We start from the raw sequence: 15504 nt of genomic DNA, 5'->3' as shown, positions 1-15504 counted from the left end.
GGCATTCCTGCTGTCACAGGCAGTTGATAAGAGCCAGGTGAAGAGTTAATGACTCTACTTGAGTTTCAAGAAAAAACAGTCTTAGGCACAATTAGGAGGGCAAAGAGAGAAGGATTGTGAAGAAGAGTCTTAAACAGAGAGAACTCATGAATTCTTTGGCTACCTCCTACCGGCATTATCCTGTAGCTCGAAGTCCCCAAGAAATGTTATACTGTCCTGAAAATATCATTTTCCAACTCCCAGCATCTTCTAAGAGGAATTCTCCAAGTATGGTTATAATCTTTATTGGAATGGAAATATTCAATCACACGTCACGGGAAGTGCAGTTGATTTTTTTTCCCCTTGGCAAAATGATTGTTTTTATTTTATCCCATTTATAAAATTTCCTCTTTTTATTTAAATCGCTTAAGAATGCAAACTGTACAGAGTGGCTTGATGATCTTCTAGCCAGGCTGCTGGAAAAAAAACAACCTAAAATTCTGAGAAAGTGAAAGTGTTAGTTGCTCGAACATGTCCAACTCTGCGACCCCATGGACTGTAGCCTGCCAGGCTCCTCTGTCCATGGGATTCTCCAGGCAAGAATAGTGGAGTGGGGTGCATTCCCACCTCCAGGAGATTTTCCCAACCCACGTTCCCTGCATTGCAAGCAGATTCTTTACCTCCTGAGTCACCAGGGAAGCCCAAAATTCTGAGAGTATAAATTAAATTCAACTTCCTAAGGAAGCATCATGATTTATTGAGATCTCCTGAATGCTCAGCATGTGTACAGTTTTTGCAGAGACAAATGAAAAGCCTTTTTGGCCATCAGTCTGAAAAGGGCAAATGGACCAGATGCAACAAGGACAAAATTCATCTACACAAAACCGAAACATCCGCTAAAGAAGCCCCTGAGCCACTCTCCTGAGTTGAAAGTGAGACTGGACACAGTCAAAGGAAAGGCAATCCTTTAATCCCGGACATGGCGGAAAAACAAGACGCCCAGCATGGAGAAGGGAATGGCAACCCACTCCAGTATTCTTGCCAGGAGAACCCTGCGGACAGAGGAGCCTGGCGGACTCTTTCTGAAAATCGGACTCTGATTTTCAAACCGTCAGACATGACTTAGTAGCTAAACAACAACTCTATAGCACAGGGAACTATATTCAATATTCTGTGACAAATCATAATGGAAAATATTTAAAAAGAATAATGTATATATGAATGTATCTGAATCACTTTATTGTACAGCAGAAATTAACACAACACTATAAATCAACTATATTTCAATGACATTTTTTAAAAGATAAAAAAAAAGAAGATGCCCCATGATATGTCCTCTCCTTTTCCCCTCCCCTATCCACTTATTTGAGGGGAGGGAGATAAAAAGAAGCAACTGCCCTTCACCACAATGTCTCTAGTGACTGAGAGGCAGCTCACGGAAGCTCAAACTGGCCTGAACAGCCCTCACTTCAGGGTTAGTGATATCATCCACGAGAGAGGATGCCCACCCTCTGGGCTCTTATTCCAGGACGAAGAAAAAGGGTACAGAGTCCTTGAGTCTTAACACTGTCTTTCCTCCCTCCCTTCTTCTCTCTCTTTAGTGGAGTTTCTAAGACAGGCGCATCCGAGCATCCCAGAGCTCTTGGGGAGGTCCTTAGGGGCCATTCAGCCCAACCGCCTCATTCTACAGAAGGGGAAACCGAGGCTCAGAGAGGGGAGATGACTTTCCCGAGAGCACACAGCTAATTCGTGGCAGAACCAGGACTAGGACACCGGGACCCCATATCACCGCTTTGGTCCTTTTTCTTGGGGCCGACCTTTCTTCTACCACCATCAGGGCAGGCAGCGTGAGGAAGCAGCCTCTGCATTCTAAGAAGAAAACTGGCGGCCAAACAGAGTGGTATTCTTGGAGGAAGCTCTCCCAACCACCCCAGTAATGACAAAACCCAACCCTGGACAGACACAGTCCAACCCCAGCTCATCCCAAGGAAGCATTTACACCTCTGTGAACTCAGAATCAAACAGCTAAAGGCACATCACGTGGATATTTGGTTAAGAACCACCTGCAGATGCAAAGAAATCCATTTCCTAAAAGTGACCAGTTAGCACCAGTGCTCCAACCCTGATCAGGAATCAGCAATCATTCAGAAACAAGCCATCCAGTGGACAGAGGCTGACGAACAGCAGCAGAATGGCCGACAGGCAGGAGGTGCTTCCACGACCAACATGCGGGAACTGGGACTGACTGGTGAGCCCTCTGGGTCACACAGAGGATGCTGCCACCAAGCTGGCTGTGAGAGGGGGAGTGACCCTGCTACTGAGCCATTCAGGAGGAAGGGGAAAATCATTAACCTTCCTCCAGTTTGTGAGGAAATGCTATTTTTAACATCAATTTGAAAAATACTTTTTACAATTGCAGCACAATTGAACCTATGTTTTAAAGGATAGACTTAAGACTCTAGATTTAACATGATTTTTTACTTTTCAGAAAGGGTCCAGCCTGTTACCTTTGACTTGATGCATAAGGGGCCTTCTGTGTATAGGTGTGCCCAGGACTGATGCTCCTAGCTGGGAGGAAAGGCAGTTCAGGCAACATACAGGACAAACACATCCAGAGGCCCACCAGTATCCCCTCACCTCTTCTTGCTGCCCAGAACAATGATGTGATGGCTGTGGCAGAGGCAGCTATTTTGTAACTCTGAGGCAATTCTGAGGATGGAAGTCAAAATCCAAGGACTGCATAACAGACCTGCATTGCTTCCTCCAGACTTGCTTTCTTAATTAGAGGAAAACACTTTGCTGACAAAGGTCCATGTAGTCAAAGCTGTGATTTTCCAATAGTCATGGATGAATATAAGAGTTGGACCATAAAGTAGGTCCAAAGAATTGGTGCTTTCTAACTGTGGTGCTGGAGAAGACTCTTGAGAGTAGCTTGGAGGAGGTCACTCCAGTCAATTCTAAAGGAAATCAACCCTGAATATTCTTTGGAAGGACTGATGCTGAAGCTGAATTTCCAATACTTTGGCCACCTGATGTGAAGAGCCAACTTATTGGAAAAGACCCTAATACTGGGAAAGATTGAGGGCAGGAGGAAAAGGGGGCGACAGAAGATGAGACGGTTGGATGGCATCACTGACTCAATGGACATGAGTTTGCGCAAACTCCAGGAGACAGTGAAGGGCAGGGAAGCTTGGTGTGCTGCAGTTCATGGGGTCACAAAGAGTCAAACATGACTTAGCAACTGATCAACAACAACAGAGGAAAAGAAAACCACACTTAAGTCTTTATTTTTCTCTATTACTGGTAGTCAAATACATTTACTAATTGAAATACAAAACGCATGTATACACCCTCACTCACCAAGAGGCCCCAACACTGAAGAATGAGGCAGTAATCGCCAAATATTTAAAGAGAAAAGAAACAATAAAAGGTTATTGATCCCAACTGCACCAAGAAAAATTCCAACTCAGAGATCGCAATTAAAATAATGGAGAGAAAAACATCCCAAACCAAATTACCGGTTTCACTGACAAGAGGGGTGCTTTGTTGTGACCCAGAGGACTGATTTGAGAGCTACAAATTGAACAAAGGTTTCAGGCAAGTATTTTAGAAAAATCATTCTTAAAGAAATGTAGCCTCTGGGCAAAACTGAAAATGGTGGCAGGGAGAGAAAGCACATTCTCTGCTTTTCAGAATGCAGAAGCTTCAGGGAGGGAATGCAGATCACTAGAGCATTAATCTCATTATTACTAATGGTTCTTAATAACTAAGGGGCAATGCTGGGTCTCCAGTTGGCTGAAATGATCAGAAATTGCTCACGAGGTTATACAAATAACTAAATATAATTTGACACTAAATTACCATCCCAGACATACAGCTTTCCAGTCTCTTATTGCAAAGAAAAAACTAAGTAAGAACATCAATAAATAGAATAATCCAATTAAGTATCTTTCCATTTGGGAACTATTTAGAATTAAGAGTTTAACATGAAGCTAGGACAGAACAATTCAGTGTTTACTGATTCAAATTAAAAAAAAAAGGAGGGGGGCTTTTATTGTAAGACAATTTTTCTGTTATTTTGTTTATAAAATAAGTGTTTAATTAATCTGAATGGCTTCGTAGTGATCTTCATCTTTGCACATTGCTCCTAGATGTAAGGCCTAATTTCCCATAAATAGATTTGTAAGTTGTTAATATTTAATACAGGTACCTTTTTCTATGCTCAGATATACTTATAAATACAGTCCTCTTTTTTTTGTTTGGCTTTACCATATGTAATAGTCACCTATGACATCTGCCTGGAGGTACAGACATACATGGGAGGAAGTTTGCCCAACAGAGGAGTTGGGGCCACCTCATGCAGAAGGAAATGGCAACCCACTCCAGTGTTCTTGCCTGGAGAATCCCAGGGACGGGGGAGCCTGGTGGGCTGCTGTCTATGGAGCCGCACAGAGTCGGACACGACTGAAGCGACTTAGCAGCAGCAGCATGGATCCAATGAAGGCACTCTGAGCTGTGAGCTCCAGACAGTAGGTATTTGACATGTTTGTTGAGTGAATGAATGACCTCAGCTTTACCAGAGAAGGTATTTTGCAAGCATGCAGGTAAATAAAGCCTGGACTAGTTCCTCCAGGCTGAATTTCCATAGGGAAAATAGTGGCATGTCTAGCCCTAAAGTCAAGGTACAATCAAATTCTACTTCCCAGATTTACAGGATCCTGTGTCACGTTCTTTGGTAAACCTTCTGTGATTCTTACTATTAAAGCATGGATAGCCTTCTCTACATACAGAAATGGGACTGACTGCCCACCCCTCCAGGGTACTCAAGACAAAGAGGAAGGGCATTTAAGCCATACTTACTGCTGGTGGAGGACACATGGCTGTAGTCGGACCTGAAACACAAAACATCAGTATTAGTAGGATTAGACGTGATTTTTCTCTATCCAAGTGATCTCTTCAAGCTAGAATCTTAAAACAGTCAGTAGTAGCATTTAACTGGTAAAGAAATGCCACAAATTAAAAAGCGTCATGCTGTGGACTGTTTTGCACAGAATCAAGTTATGTCTGAATTTGAAAGCTCAACTATAAAGACATTCTAGAAACCCAGGGTCCCTCATATGGGCTCTGTGAGTCTCCCACATGGGAGACCAGATGGGTTCCGAACCATCTAAATTTACTGGCAAAGTTTTGAATGGAAGCTTATTTGTCTGGGGAGAAGGCTCAGTGTTTTCAACAGATTCTCAAAAGGGTTCACAACCCCTCCCCAACCCCCAACCTCCAGCACCGCCCCCCACGAAGGTTAAACCGCTGCTAAAGGTTAAACCCTTCAAAGGTCAGTTCCACCCCTTGGGGAAGTGTTTCTTTGCTGATGTAAGCAGAGGTGAAGTGGACCCCTGGTGAGTGAGAGGGGACCCTGGCTGGGAGGGCCCCTATACTCAAGGTCTGGCTGATTATCAGGAAACATTCAGGCACAATGGTGGTTGATTTCAGTTCCATCTGGGAAGAAATCCTGCTGATACTAGAGTAACAGGATGTGGGCTATGATCAGCAAAGGCAGGGTTAGGGCCAGGGTGAAATAACCCATCAGTTTCTACACAGAAAATCAGCGGCTGGCATTAGGCCTCTGTGAGAATGGGAATCTGGCCAAGAACTTGCCTGCTTAATCTCTACTAAGTTTCTGCTCTATTTGTGTGGCTCTTAAGCCGTCCCTCTCCGGCAACTTCCGTGGTACAGAAGCTATTGGTTTTCTCCCCGCAGGGTCCCCAAGTCATTCTCAGTAGGCAACTAACCTCTCAGGCACGGAGGGGTTTATTTTGCCAAGGTGGTAGTTAGGGGACATAGTTATGCAAATAGACTAGTTAATTATGTTTAATTTTATAGGTACACACTCCCTGTATTTACTAAGCCTCATGTGGCCTTTCTTGAATCATTTTTTATTCCACTGAGTTTCTTACCACATTAAAAAGGCATATACAAAAAATTTTTAAGATCATAAAAAGCACTCTCTCTCACTAGTTAAAACAACCTATATCTCTCACACAAAATGATGTGCCGACTTACTGGTAGAGGGACACAATGGAAGCAAGACAGAGAGTGACTTTCTCTTTTCAAATGAAATACCGCGTGCGTGCTAAGTTGTGTGCAACTCTTTGTGATGCTATGGACTGTAGCCCACCAGGCCCCTCTGTCCATGGGATTCTCCAGGCAAGAATACTGGAGAGGGTGGCTATGCCCTCCTCCAGGGGATCTTTCCGACCCAGGAATCGAACTCTTGTCTCTTACGTTTCCTGCATTGGCAGGCAGGTTCTTTACCACTAGCGCCACCTGGGAAGCCTAAATGAAACTGGGTTGGCCAAAACATTTGTTCAGGAATTTTCAGAACACTATCGTGGGAAAACGATCGAATTCTTTGGCCAACTCGTACTTTAATTGTCACAGAATCACTGAATTTTAAAACTGGAAAGAATAACAACTACTAACACTTGCATATCCCTCAGCAGATTACAAACTGCAGCCACTGAAATCTCACCCAATTTTTCATTCCACAGATTTGGAAACTAAGGTGATAATAGTTGTAGGGCAACACAGGAAGGGAGGAATGATATGATAAAGGCTTGAACTAGGGTGGTGGCAAGGAAGGAGTTAGAAGGGAGAAGAGAGAGTAGAGCCCGGAGACACACGCTAGCTCAAAGAACAGGGAGAGGAGAAGCAGAGCCAGGGATCAGGAACATTATGAAATGCAGGATTTGTAAGTCAGTGCATTAAATTCCTTCTGGAACCAGGCAGGGCATAAATAAACTTTAGGACGATACTTAGAAATGTAACTATATATAAATGCAATGAATACTCAACCAGCATCCACTTGGTAGAAGCAATAGCAAAACAATTCCATGACAATGTGATCATCTTAAGATGGCCAGGCTTCAAAGAAACTGCATGACAAGTCCAATAAAACATTGTATAAGAATGTGCAATCGTATTAATTTTTACCATTAAAATTTTGTCAGTATTTTCAGCTAGGGTTTTCCAAATGCTCTCGAAGCATATGGGTTTCACACATGCATACATTTTAAAAGATTTACATATGGATGGTATGTATGTAGAATAAAATTTACATTTGAAACATTTTCTAAGAATCTTAAAGTGCAGAGGGGGTATTTTAGGGCAGGTGCTAGCAGAATGGATGCCTCTGCCTTGAATCTCTCCATGCTTCTTGTGATGAAAAGCACCGCCCGGGTCAGGCATGCCAAATGGTCAGTCTATGGTCACTCTTGCCCTGCTCGAATTCCTCCCTCATACAGCGGCCAATCTTTGCAAAGCACAAATCTGAAGAAGTTCAAGCTGGACATAAACCCCTCTTTCTATGACTGATGGCCTCTGCTCAGCTCTGCAATCTCATCCCTCACCCCAATTTCTACCCCTGTCCACCATCAAAACAGAAATCAAACAGAAAGGAAAGTCACTTACAACCTCACATTGCTTTCCAGCCTCTGGTCCTGGTGATGTCATTTGTACCCAGTTGCCATAATGACAGAGGTACAATTTTAAACTACTCTTCACTAACTCTATCATAAAATGCTGCCACATAGTTCCTGTAATTATATAGATACAGTGATATTCTATAATTTAGTCAACCATGTCCCTTTTGTTGGCTATATGGCTGTTTCTGATTGTTCACTTTTGCAAAGCACACGGCGATGAGATACTTATCAATATATTTAATTTCCTTAGAAAAATTATCATGATGGGGAATAGGAACTGAGTTGAGGTATGAAGACTTCTCTAGTTCTTAAAAGGCATTCCAAATAACCTTAGAAGGTTATTTACTAGAAATATGGACAGTGGAAGGCAAACTGTAAAGCTTGAAACAATTTTGTGCATAAATATCATCAAACAATTTTGGATACTGACTCTGGTTCTCTGCAGGGGTGTGTACTCCCAGGTTTTTTAGGTAAGAGGAAACAAGTGGGGATCCCCTATCTTGGAGATCTTATTTATTGGTCTCACATCCTAAGATGTGAGAAGAATTTATAAGAATTTATCTAGCTGGCTCTGCATAAGATATTCAGCTCTCCCAGAATGAAGCATGCTCTCACAAATTTTAGGATGAAAAATTTATGGACACATGATACAGATAAGCAGGATAATACAAAAATTATATATATTCACATACCTGGCACATATAGTAGACACATTTTCAAACATTACATTTATTTAGTAATGTAATACTAAACGGAAAGTGAGATGTGGTCCCTTGACTGGACTTTAATCACAATTATAGATAGAGGGGTTAAATAGAAAGAGGTCAGCACTTAAGATAGTTTACCACCGTCAACAGCCTACTGACCAATTTTTATATTCATTTAAAATGGATACCTTCCTAAATTCTCTTTTCCAGGGAAATCTTGGGGTAAGAATTGATCTAGACATTTCAGTGAAATTGATCTTGACATTTTGGTAAACATCAGCTTAATGCCCCATGGACCTCATCTGTGAACTCTCCGTCTACTGAATTAGATGCCAAAGTCATTTAGAGCTATCAAGCTCCACCTTGAACACAAAGATAATAGAGTATCTAATAGACCGCCTTTTCTTCTATGCAAGATTTCCCCATCTACAGTTCTTTAAACGTCTTGTTTAAAAATCTGCTCTACCTATTTTTTTTCCCATCCACCGGTTTATAAACGCTAGACCTGTGAATTGTTGGTTATCTCTGAAATCACAGTGATGCATCTGTTGGAGGTCACCCAAAGATAAAGGACATAATATGACCCTATGTTTTCAGAAGCTCACTGACAGCTGACATTACTGCCATTAATGCCAGGTCAAACCTCTGAATGAAAATAACCCATCAGCTATTGTTATATTTCAAAGAGCGGCTTAAAGGCCAAATCTGGGAGACAGCACTAAAGAAACAAATTGGAAAACATTCATCTTAGTCTTTTGTTTTGGTTTACAAAACTCTGCTTGTCTCTCTGTTCAAGAGATTCTGTTCCTTACGATAGTGGACTACAGTCAGTAGCCGACTTGCCAATCTTTTTCTAACAGAAGGTACATGGACGCACAAAGCAGGTTTTCAAGTGGAGCTAGAGAATGCGAGTTTCAAAACAACATCAATTACCCCAGAATGCTAGTTTGCTTTTAGTCTTAGCCCATGTTGAGGGGTCAGACTGCAAAGGTATTGATAGCATTCCAAGCAAAAGAAAGCATTTGAACAGAAAATAAGAATTAATTACAGACCAGCTGCTCCTTGAAAGACAACTTTATCAGGTGGAAAGTGTGCTGGAGACCTGGGCTTCCATCTAACCCATGCACCCTCTAAACCTTCATTTCCTCATCTTTAAAATAAAAATAATTATCATATCGAGGCATGTACCATAGCCTTTCAGATGTTCTGAACAATGACCAAATTTGTAAGGCATTTAAAAGCATCAGAGCCTCTACTGTGATGAGGACACAGAACACATGGTTCTCAGTGCACCTGGAGGTGTACCTTCTTATTATATAAAACTCTAAGGACTTCCTTGGTGGCACCATGGATAAGAATCTGCCTGCCAATGCAGGGGACACAGGTTTGATCCCTGGTCTGGGAAGATTCCACAGGCCATGCAGCAACTAAGCACGTGTGCCACAACTACTGAGTCTGCGCCCCAGAGTCTGAGAGCTGGAACTACTGAAGCCCGCTGGCCCTGGAGCCTGCGCAACAAGAGAAGCCACCACAATGAGAAGCCTGCGCTTGCAATGAACAGTAACCCCCACTTGCTGCAACTAGTGAAAGCCTGTGCAAAAACAGTGAAGACCCAGCACAGCCAAAAATAAAAGTAAATAAAATAAACTTTAAAAAAAAAAGCATTAAAAAAGAAAACTCTAAGGGGCTTCCCTCATGGTCCAGTGGTTAAGAATCAGCCTTGCAATACCAGGGAGGCCGGTTCGATCCCTGGTCCTGGAAGATTCCACATGCCCGGAGGGCCACAACTACTGAGCCTGAACACTGCAACTACTGAAGTCCACGCACCTTAGAGGCTGTGCTACGCAAGAAGAGAAGCCACTGCAATGAGAAGCCTGAGCACCACAACTAGGCCTGCAGCAACCAGAGAAACCTGGACACAGCAATGAAGACCCAGTGCAGCCTATATATATATATTATTTTTTTTTTTAATCCTCAGGTTTACCATTTGGAGTATTTTTCATACTGAGGGTGTACTTATGCCAGGCACCATTCTAGGGACTTTAAGTGAATCGTGTTAGTTGCTCAGTCGTGTCTGACTCTTTGCAACCCCAAGGACTGTAGCCCGCCAGGCTCCGCTGTCCATGGAATTTAAGTGTATAGACTCATTTAATCCTCACAACCACGCTATAGGGGAGCACTATTATTGTCACTCACAGTTTACAGAAGGGAAAGCAGAGGGCAGAGAGAGGTTAAGCAACCGGCTCAAGGTTCCACAATTCCTAAGTGGAGGAGCCAGCATTTAAACCGCAGCTGGCCGGCTCTTTTGACTGTAACTTTCAAAGGGATGAGCACAGTCCACCCCCTGGCAGTGGGACCCGCAGAGGTTCTTAGAGGGATTTCAGATGCGCTGCTGAAAAGGATCAGTCATCAGCTCAAGCAATAGCCCCAGAATGCCTTGCTCCTCTGTTCTGCTCACACCAGCCTAGCAACAGTCCCCCCACCAACCTTGATGATCCCAGCTGCCCACTGTCTCTCTCGGCCTGCCCCTAGGCAGGTGAACCCTGCTGCAACAGAGACAGACTGGCACCTTCCGATGTAATCACTGATCTCAGCGGGCTTCTCGCTCATCTTTGCCTGAACCACCACGCCAGGTCTCCATTCTCCTGGGGGCTAGATCTGGACTCAGTGGAAACCCATGTTCCCTTCTCTCCTGCTGATTGCAACAGGGATGTCCCCCCTCTTTCCAAAGCCAATCTGTCCAGCTGGTCCAAGGTCCATCTGCCCCCACCTTTTTAGAAAGCTGACATTACAGATATACACCTTTCTCCTATACAGTTAGCCTTTCTCATTCACAGAATCCTTTCTGTGAGCATTTACCACCGATTATTGCTTATATTGAAGACTCCTTCCCTCATCCCATTCCCCCCTCCCAGCTACTGCCTTTCCTCTCCCCTCACGCCGACCTGGCTTTTGCACCCACTTCTCCTCCATCAACTACTACTCCGCCTTCTCTTCATCATCTCCGTTTACAAAGAAGACACTTCCGGACTTCTGTCACGGTCCAGTGAGAGAATCCATCTGCCAATGCAGGGGACACGGGTTCGATACCAGGTCCAGGAAGATTCCACATGGAGCAGAGCAACTAAGCTCACGGGCTGCAACTACCGAAGCCTGAGCCCAGGAGCCTGTGCTCCACAGCAAGAGAAGCCACCACAGTGAGAAGCCTGCACACCATAACTAAAGAACAGCCCCCGACTCGCGGCAGCTAGAGAAAGCCCACGTGGAGCACAGCCAACGATCCAGCACAGCCAAAAATGTACAGAAAAGAGAAGACACTTCACCTTCCTCCTGATTCATTTCTCAGTAGCATAGCTTATCTCTTTCCTTTTTTTCCCCTTGGCTTCCAGGGTACCCCTTTCTTTTTTTCACTCTATGCCTCCTTTTCCTCCTTTTTCTATCCTCCTTTACCTGACATTTAAATATTGTAATTTTGCAAGGTTGGGCTTCAATAGCACCTGCTTCCCAGAGCCGTTGAAGGATTAAATGAGTTAATGAAACAGGGATGTTGAGAAAGATTGAGGGCAGAAGGAGAAGAGGGCACCAGAGGATGAGAGGGCTGGATGGCATCACCGATGCAATGGACATGAACTTGGGCAAACTCTGGGAGATGGTGAGGGACAAGGAGGCCTGGCGTGCTGCAGTTCACAGGGTCGCAAAGAGTCAGACATAACTGGGTGACTGTGGGCGACTGAACAACAATGAAACTTCCCAGGTGGCCCTAGTGGTAAAGAACCCTCCTGCAATGCAGGAGACATAAGAGACATGGGTTCAATCCCTGGGTCGGGAAGATCCCCTGGAGAAGGAAGTGGCGACTCACACCAGTATTCTTCCCTGGAGAATCCCACGGACAAGAGAAGCCTGGCGGGCTATAGCCCATATGGTTGCAAAGAGTTGGACACACTTGAAGTGACTTAGCACACAGCACAAGTCTTAGAATGATACCTGGCACATAGTAAATGCCAGGCATGTGTTTGCTATGACCTTTAGTCGATTTAATCCACTCTGAAGGCTTTAAATGCCATTTTCAGGCTGGCAGTTCCCAAATGCAATGCCATCCTACAGCCCTCCTCTCTAGGTAGATTACCTGACTGCTGACTCCCTGTCTTTCCTTGGATGTCTCCCAATACTTCAAGAACAGCATGTTGAAGAGGAAACTTCTCATACCCTGCCCAAACTTGGTTTGGAGGGGATCAAGGGCTACTCTGAGACTCTGATGAAAAATAGTGTCTTCTCATAAAACCGCACAAAGCCCATCATTTTGCTTACAGCTCAAAGCAATTCATGCACCCCAAATTAAGACTCCTTGTCTTAGAGGATGTGTCACTTGAGCTGACTCTTGAAAGAAGAGTAGAGTTTCACCTGGCAGACAGGCATGCCAGGTGGAGAAGGGCCCAGCAGGCAAAGAGGGCAGCTTGACACAGGCGAGGGAACTGGAGAAAATCCAGCTGATGTGGTCAGATGCAGGGTGCAAGGATGGGCCTGTCAAGAGAAAGGGCCAGAGAGTGGGGGTTGGGGGGTACTGCACAACCTTGGGGCTTGTGGGCCAGGGTTGTACTTTGTAGACAACAGAACCACTAAAAGCTTGCAAGGCAGAGAGACATGATCAGATTTGCATTTTAAAAATATGCTGTGCTAAGTCGGCTCAGTCGTGTCCGACCCTTTGTGACCCCCGTGGACTGTAGCCCACCAGGCTCCTCTGTCCATGGGATTCTCCAGGCTAGAACACTGGAGTGGGTTGCCATGCCCTCCTCCAGGGGATCTTCCCGACCCAGGGATTGAACCCGAGTCTCTTACGTCTCCTGCATTGGCAGGTGGGTTCTTTACCACTAGCGCCACCTGGGAAGCAAACACATACTGAATGCTTTCTACATGTTTTCTGCACAGTCTCCATAGGCAGCTATACAAAAGCTGGATAGGGTAAGAGGGGGTAAGCGCTGGAAAAGCAGGAAAACTATGGACAGTCTTTTAAATAAGTAAACTCAACTTTAAAGGATATATGAGTAAGTGGCAAATACTAGATTAACAGAAATAGCCTAAACTGTTTCACTTAAATGTATGCCACTTTAGCTTTAAGAATGCTATGAAAGTAATAAGAATTCTTCAAACAATTCTGTCCTATTAACATACACGTTATGACAGAGGCGGAGAGGTGGCAGAATGCTCAGCGAACCCCTCCCAGGAGCCCTGACAGCTGTCATGCTGTTCCTTGGGAGTGTGTGTGTGTGACACTTCTGGGTCAGGGCTTCCTCTGCACTTCAAGACAGCCCTTGCAAAAAAGACCTGTTTTACGTGAGTTCTGCAAATTGAAAACCAATGGACCAACTTATGCTTTATTTAACCCAGCTGAAAATAAGCTGGTTAATTTTGCTTTGTTCCTTCTACTCACAGTCTAGCTAACTAAAGATTGGGATGGTGAGGGGCAGGAAGCCAAGAATGTCTGATTAAAGTGGATAAATGTCACATATACAGAGTGTGGGAGGAAGCACAGGAGTTCAGTATTTGGAATCAGGTTGCAACACTGGAAGGTAATTGGGTTCTGTAGTGAACCCTTAGTGATCACAAGTGTGGGTAACAAGGAAAGCACATCGCACGTAAATGCTTTGGGGCAGTAAAGTCTCAGATGTGGGCTAGAGTGGGTGGAGGCTGCAAGTGAGGGTGGGGTGGGCGGGCAGGAGGGGCTGCCTAGGGAGACTCTCCCGGAGTCAGGTCAGACCCTGGGTCCATTCTGGACCTGGACTCTCTTCCTGTCCTCCCAGGGTTGCCAAATCCTGAGATTATTCTGAATTGCCCCCCTCCCCCTCAACTTTCCAGGAATGAGGCTTTCTGTGCTCTGGGCAGCTCCGGTCCTCCCCACCGCCCTCTCCCCCCGGGGCTACCGCTGATAGGAAAAGACACCCTTTCCTTCTGGGTCGGTACCCGCATCCGGGATGTAGCACTGACTCTGCACCGGGAAGTCCTCTAGAGATAGGGGCTGGGCGGGAGCCTTTACAATGACCTCCGTCTCCTAAAAGACATTCAGTCTTTTGTCCTACTCAGGAAAACAGTGTTGGTGGGAGAGGGTTAATTATATGAGTCTCCAAAGGTTTGGGCTAATTGAGTCAGCTGAAGCGAAGAGGATATTAATAATAATAATAAACAGGGCTAGATCATAGCACTATCCTCACCCCACCTGTGTTCAAGGCTAGTGCTTCCAGCTGGCACAGGTGCGCAAGAGGCGAGGAAGTTTCGGCTGGGCAGCGGAGGGGTTGGGGAGACAGAGCGTCTCGCCAAGCACAATCAAGCCATAAAATGAGAAACGCCTTTCTCTTAGGCGACTTCTGAAAGACTTCTAGGTCTCACGTGTCCTACCCTCTTTAGTTCACATCCCCAAGCCCCCATCCCGGACTCCAGGGGGCCCCGGAGTTAAAGGAAGAAAGTCCTCGCGGAAGGTGGAAACAAGTGCAAGCGCATCCCTGGTCTAAGAAGGATACGGGGGGGACACTGCATTTGCACTGCACGCTGCATCATCTCAGAGATAGCGGAGGGCAGGAGGGGCTGGGGCGGTGTGGGGTTACTCTGAACCTAGAGTCCGTCCACTTTCCTCCCCCTCAGGGAGGGGACCGCCCTGACCCGGGCAGCCACGAACCACGCCGTTCTGTTCTCAAGGCCCACCCAGATGGGCTCACCTCAGCCCCTCCGGCTTCCCCGAGGGACCCGGAGGCAGGAGCAGCCCTCGTGGCCCAAGGCCAACCCAAGCGGCTCCGGCGCGCGGTCCAGGAAGGTCCCCGGCCGGGAAGAGCCGCCGCGCAACTCGGAGAGTGCCCCCCCTCGCCCCCTGCCCGGCCCTGACCGCGCGGCTCACCCTCCAGTCTCGGCGCCCGAGTCCACGCAGTCATCCTCCTCGCCGCCACCCGCCTTGGGGTCCATGGTGCGCTCCCCGCCGCGCTCCGGTCGCGAGCGCCGGCGTGACCCGGGCGGCCCTGCTCAACCCGGCCCGGCGCGAGCTGGCGGGGCCCTCTCGGAGAGTCTGGCGGCCGGAGCTCCGGCAAACAACTCCGGCACCGCCCCGCGCCGCGCCCTCTCCTGGCCGCGCCCAGCCGGGCCCCCCGGGGCTGCTCGCGTTCCGCCCCTCGCGGTTGCCGAGCGAGCGTGTGCGCGCGCCAGAGGGTGTGTGCGTACGCAAGAGGGCGTGTGCACGTGGTGTGAGCGCGCGCGCGTGTCTGCGCGGAGTCTGTGCGCACGCAAGAAAGTATGTGCCTGTGAGCTAGCGTAGGTGCGCGCGCGAGAGGGTGTGTGCATCGGATGTGAGCGTGTGC

The 15504-nt window shown here is 46.3% G+C and overlaps 1 protein-coding gene across 1 annotated transcript in view; it reads right to left on the bottom strand.

Annotated features, from left to right (window-relative positions):
• Positions 1–15115, bottom strand: part of FAM124A (family with sequence similarity 124 member A) — a 119628-nt gene extending 104513 nt beyond the window's left edge. The window contains exons 1-2 of the mRNA XM_052650140.1: positions 15051–15115; positions 4840–4871 (exon numbers count right to left, since the gene is read on the bottom strand). Coding sequence (XP_052506100.1) covers positions 4840–4871; positions 15051–15115 — 97 coding nt within the window. The remainder of the gene's footprint in view (positions 1–4839; positions 4872–15050) is intronic.
• Between the last annotated feature and the right edge of the window lie 389 nt (positions 15116–15504).

This window comes from Budorcas taxicolor, chromosome 12 (assembly GCF_023091745.1).
Source record: "Budorcas taxicolor isolate Tak-1 chromosome 12, Takin1.1, whole genome shotgun sequence".
NCBI lineage: Eukaryota > Metazoa > Chordata > Mammalia > Artiodactyla > Bovidae > Budorcas > Budorcas taxicolor.
The sequence above is the reverse complement of the archived record's forward strand: the minus strand, read 5'-3'. Positions and strand labels throughout refer to the sequence as shown.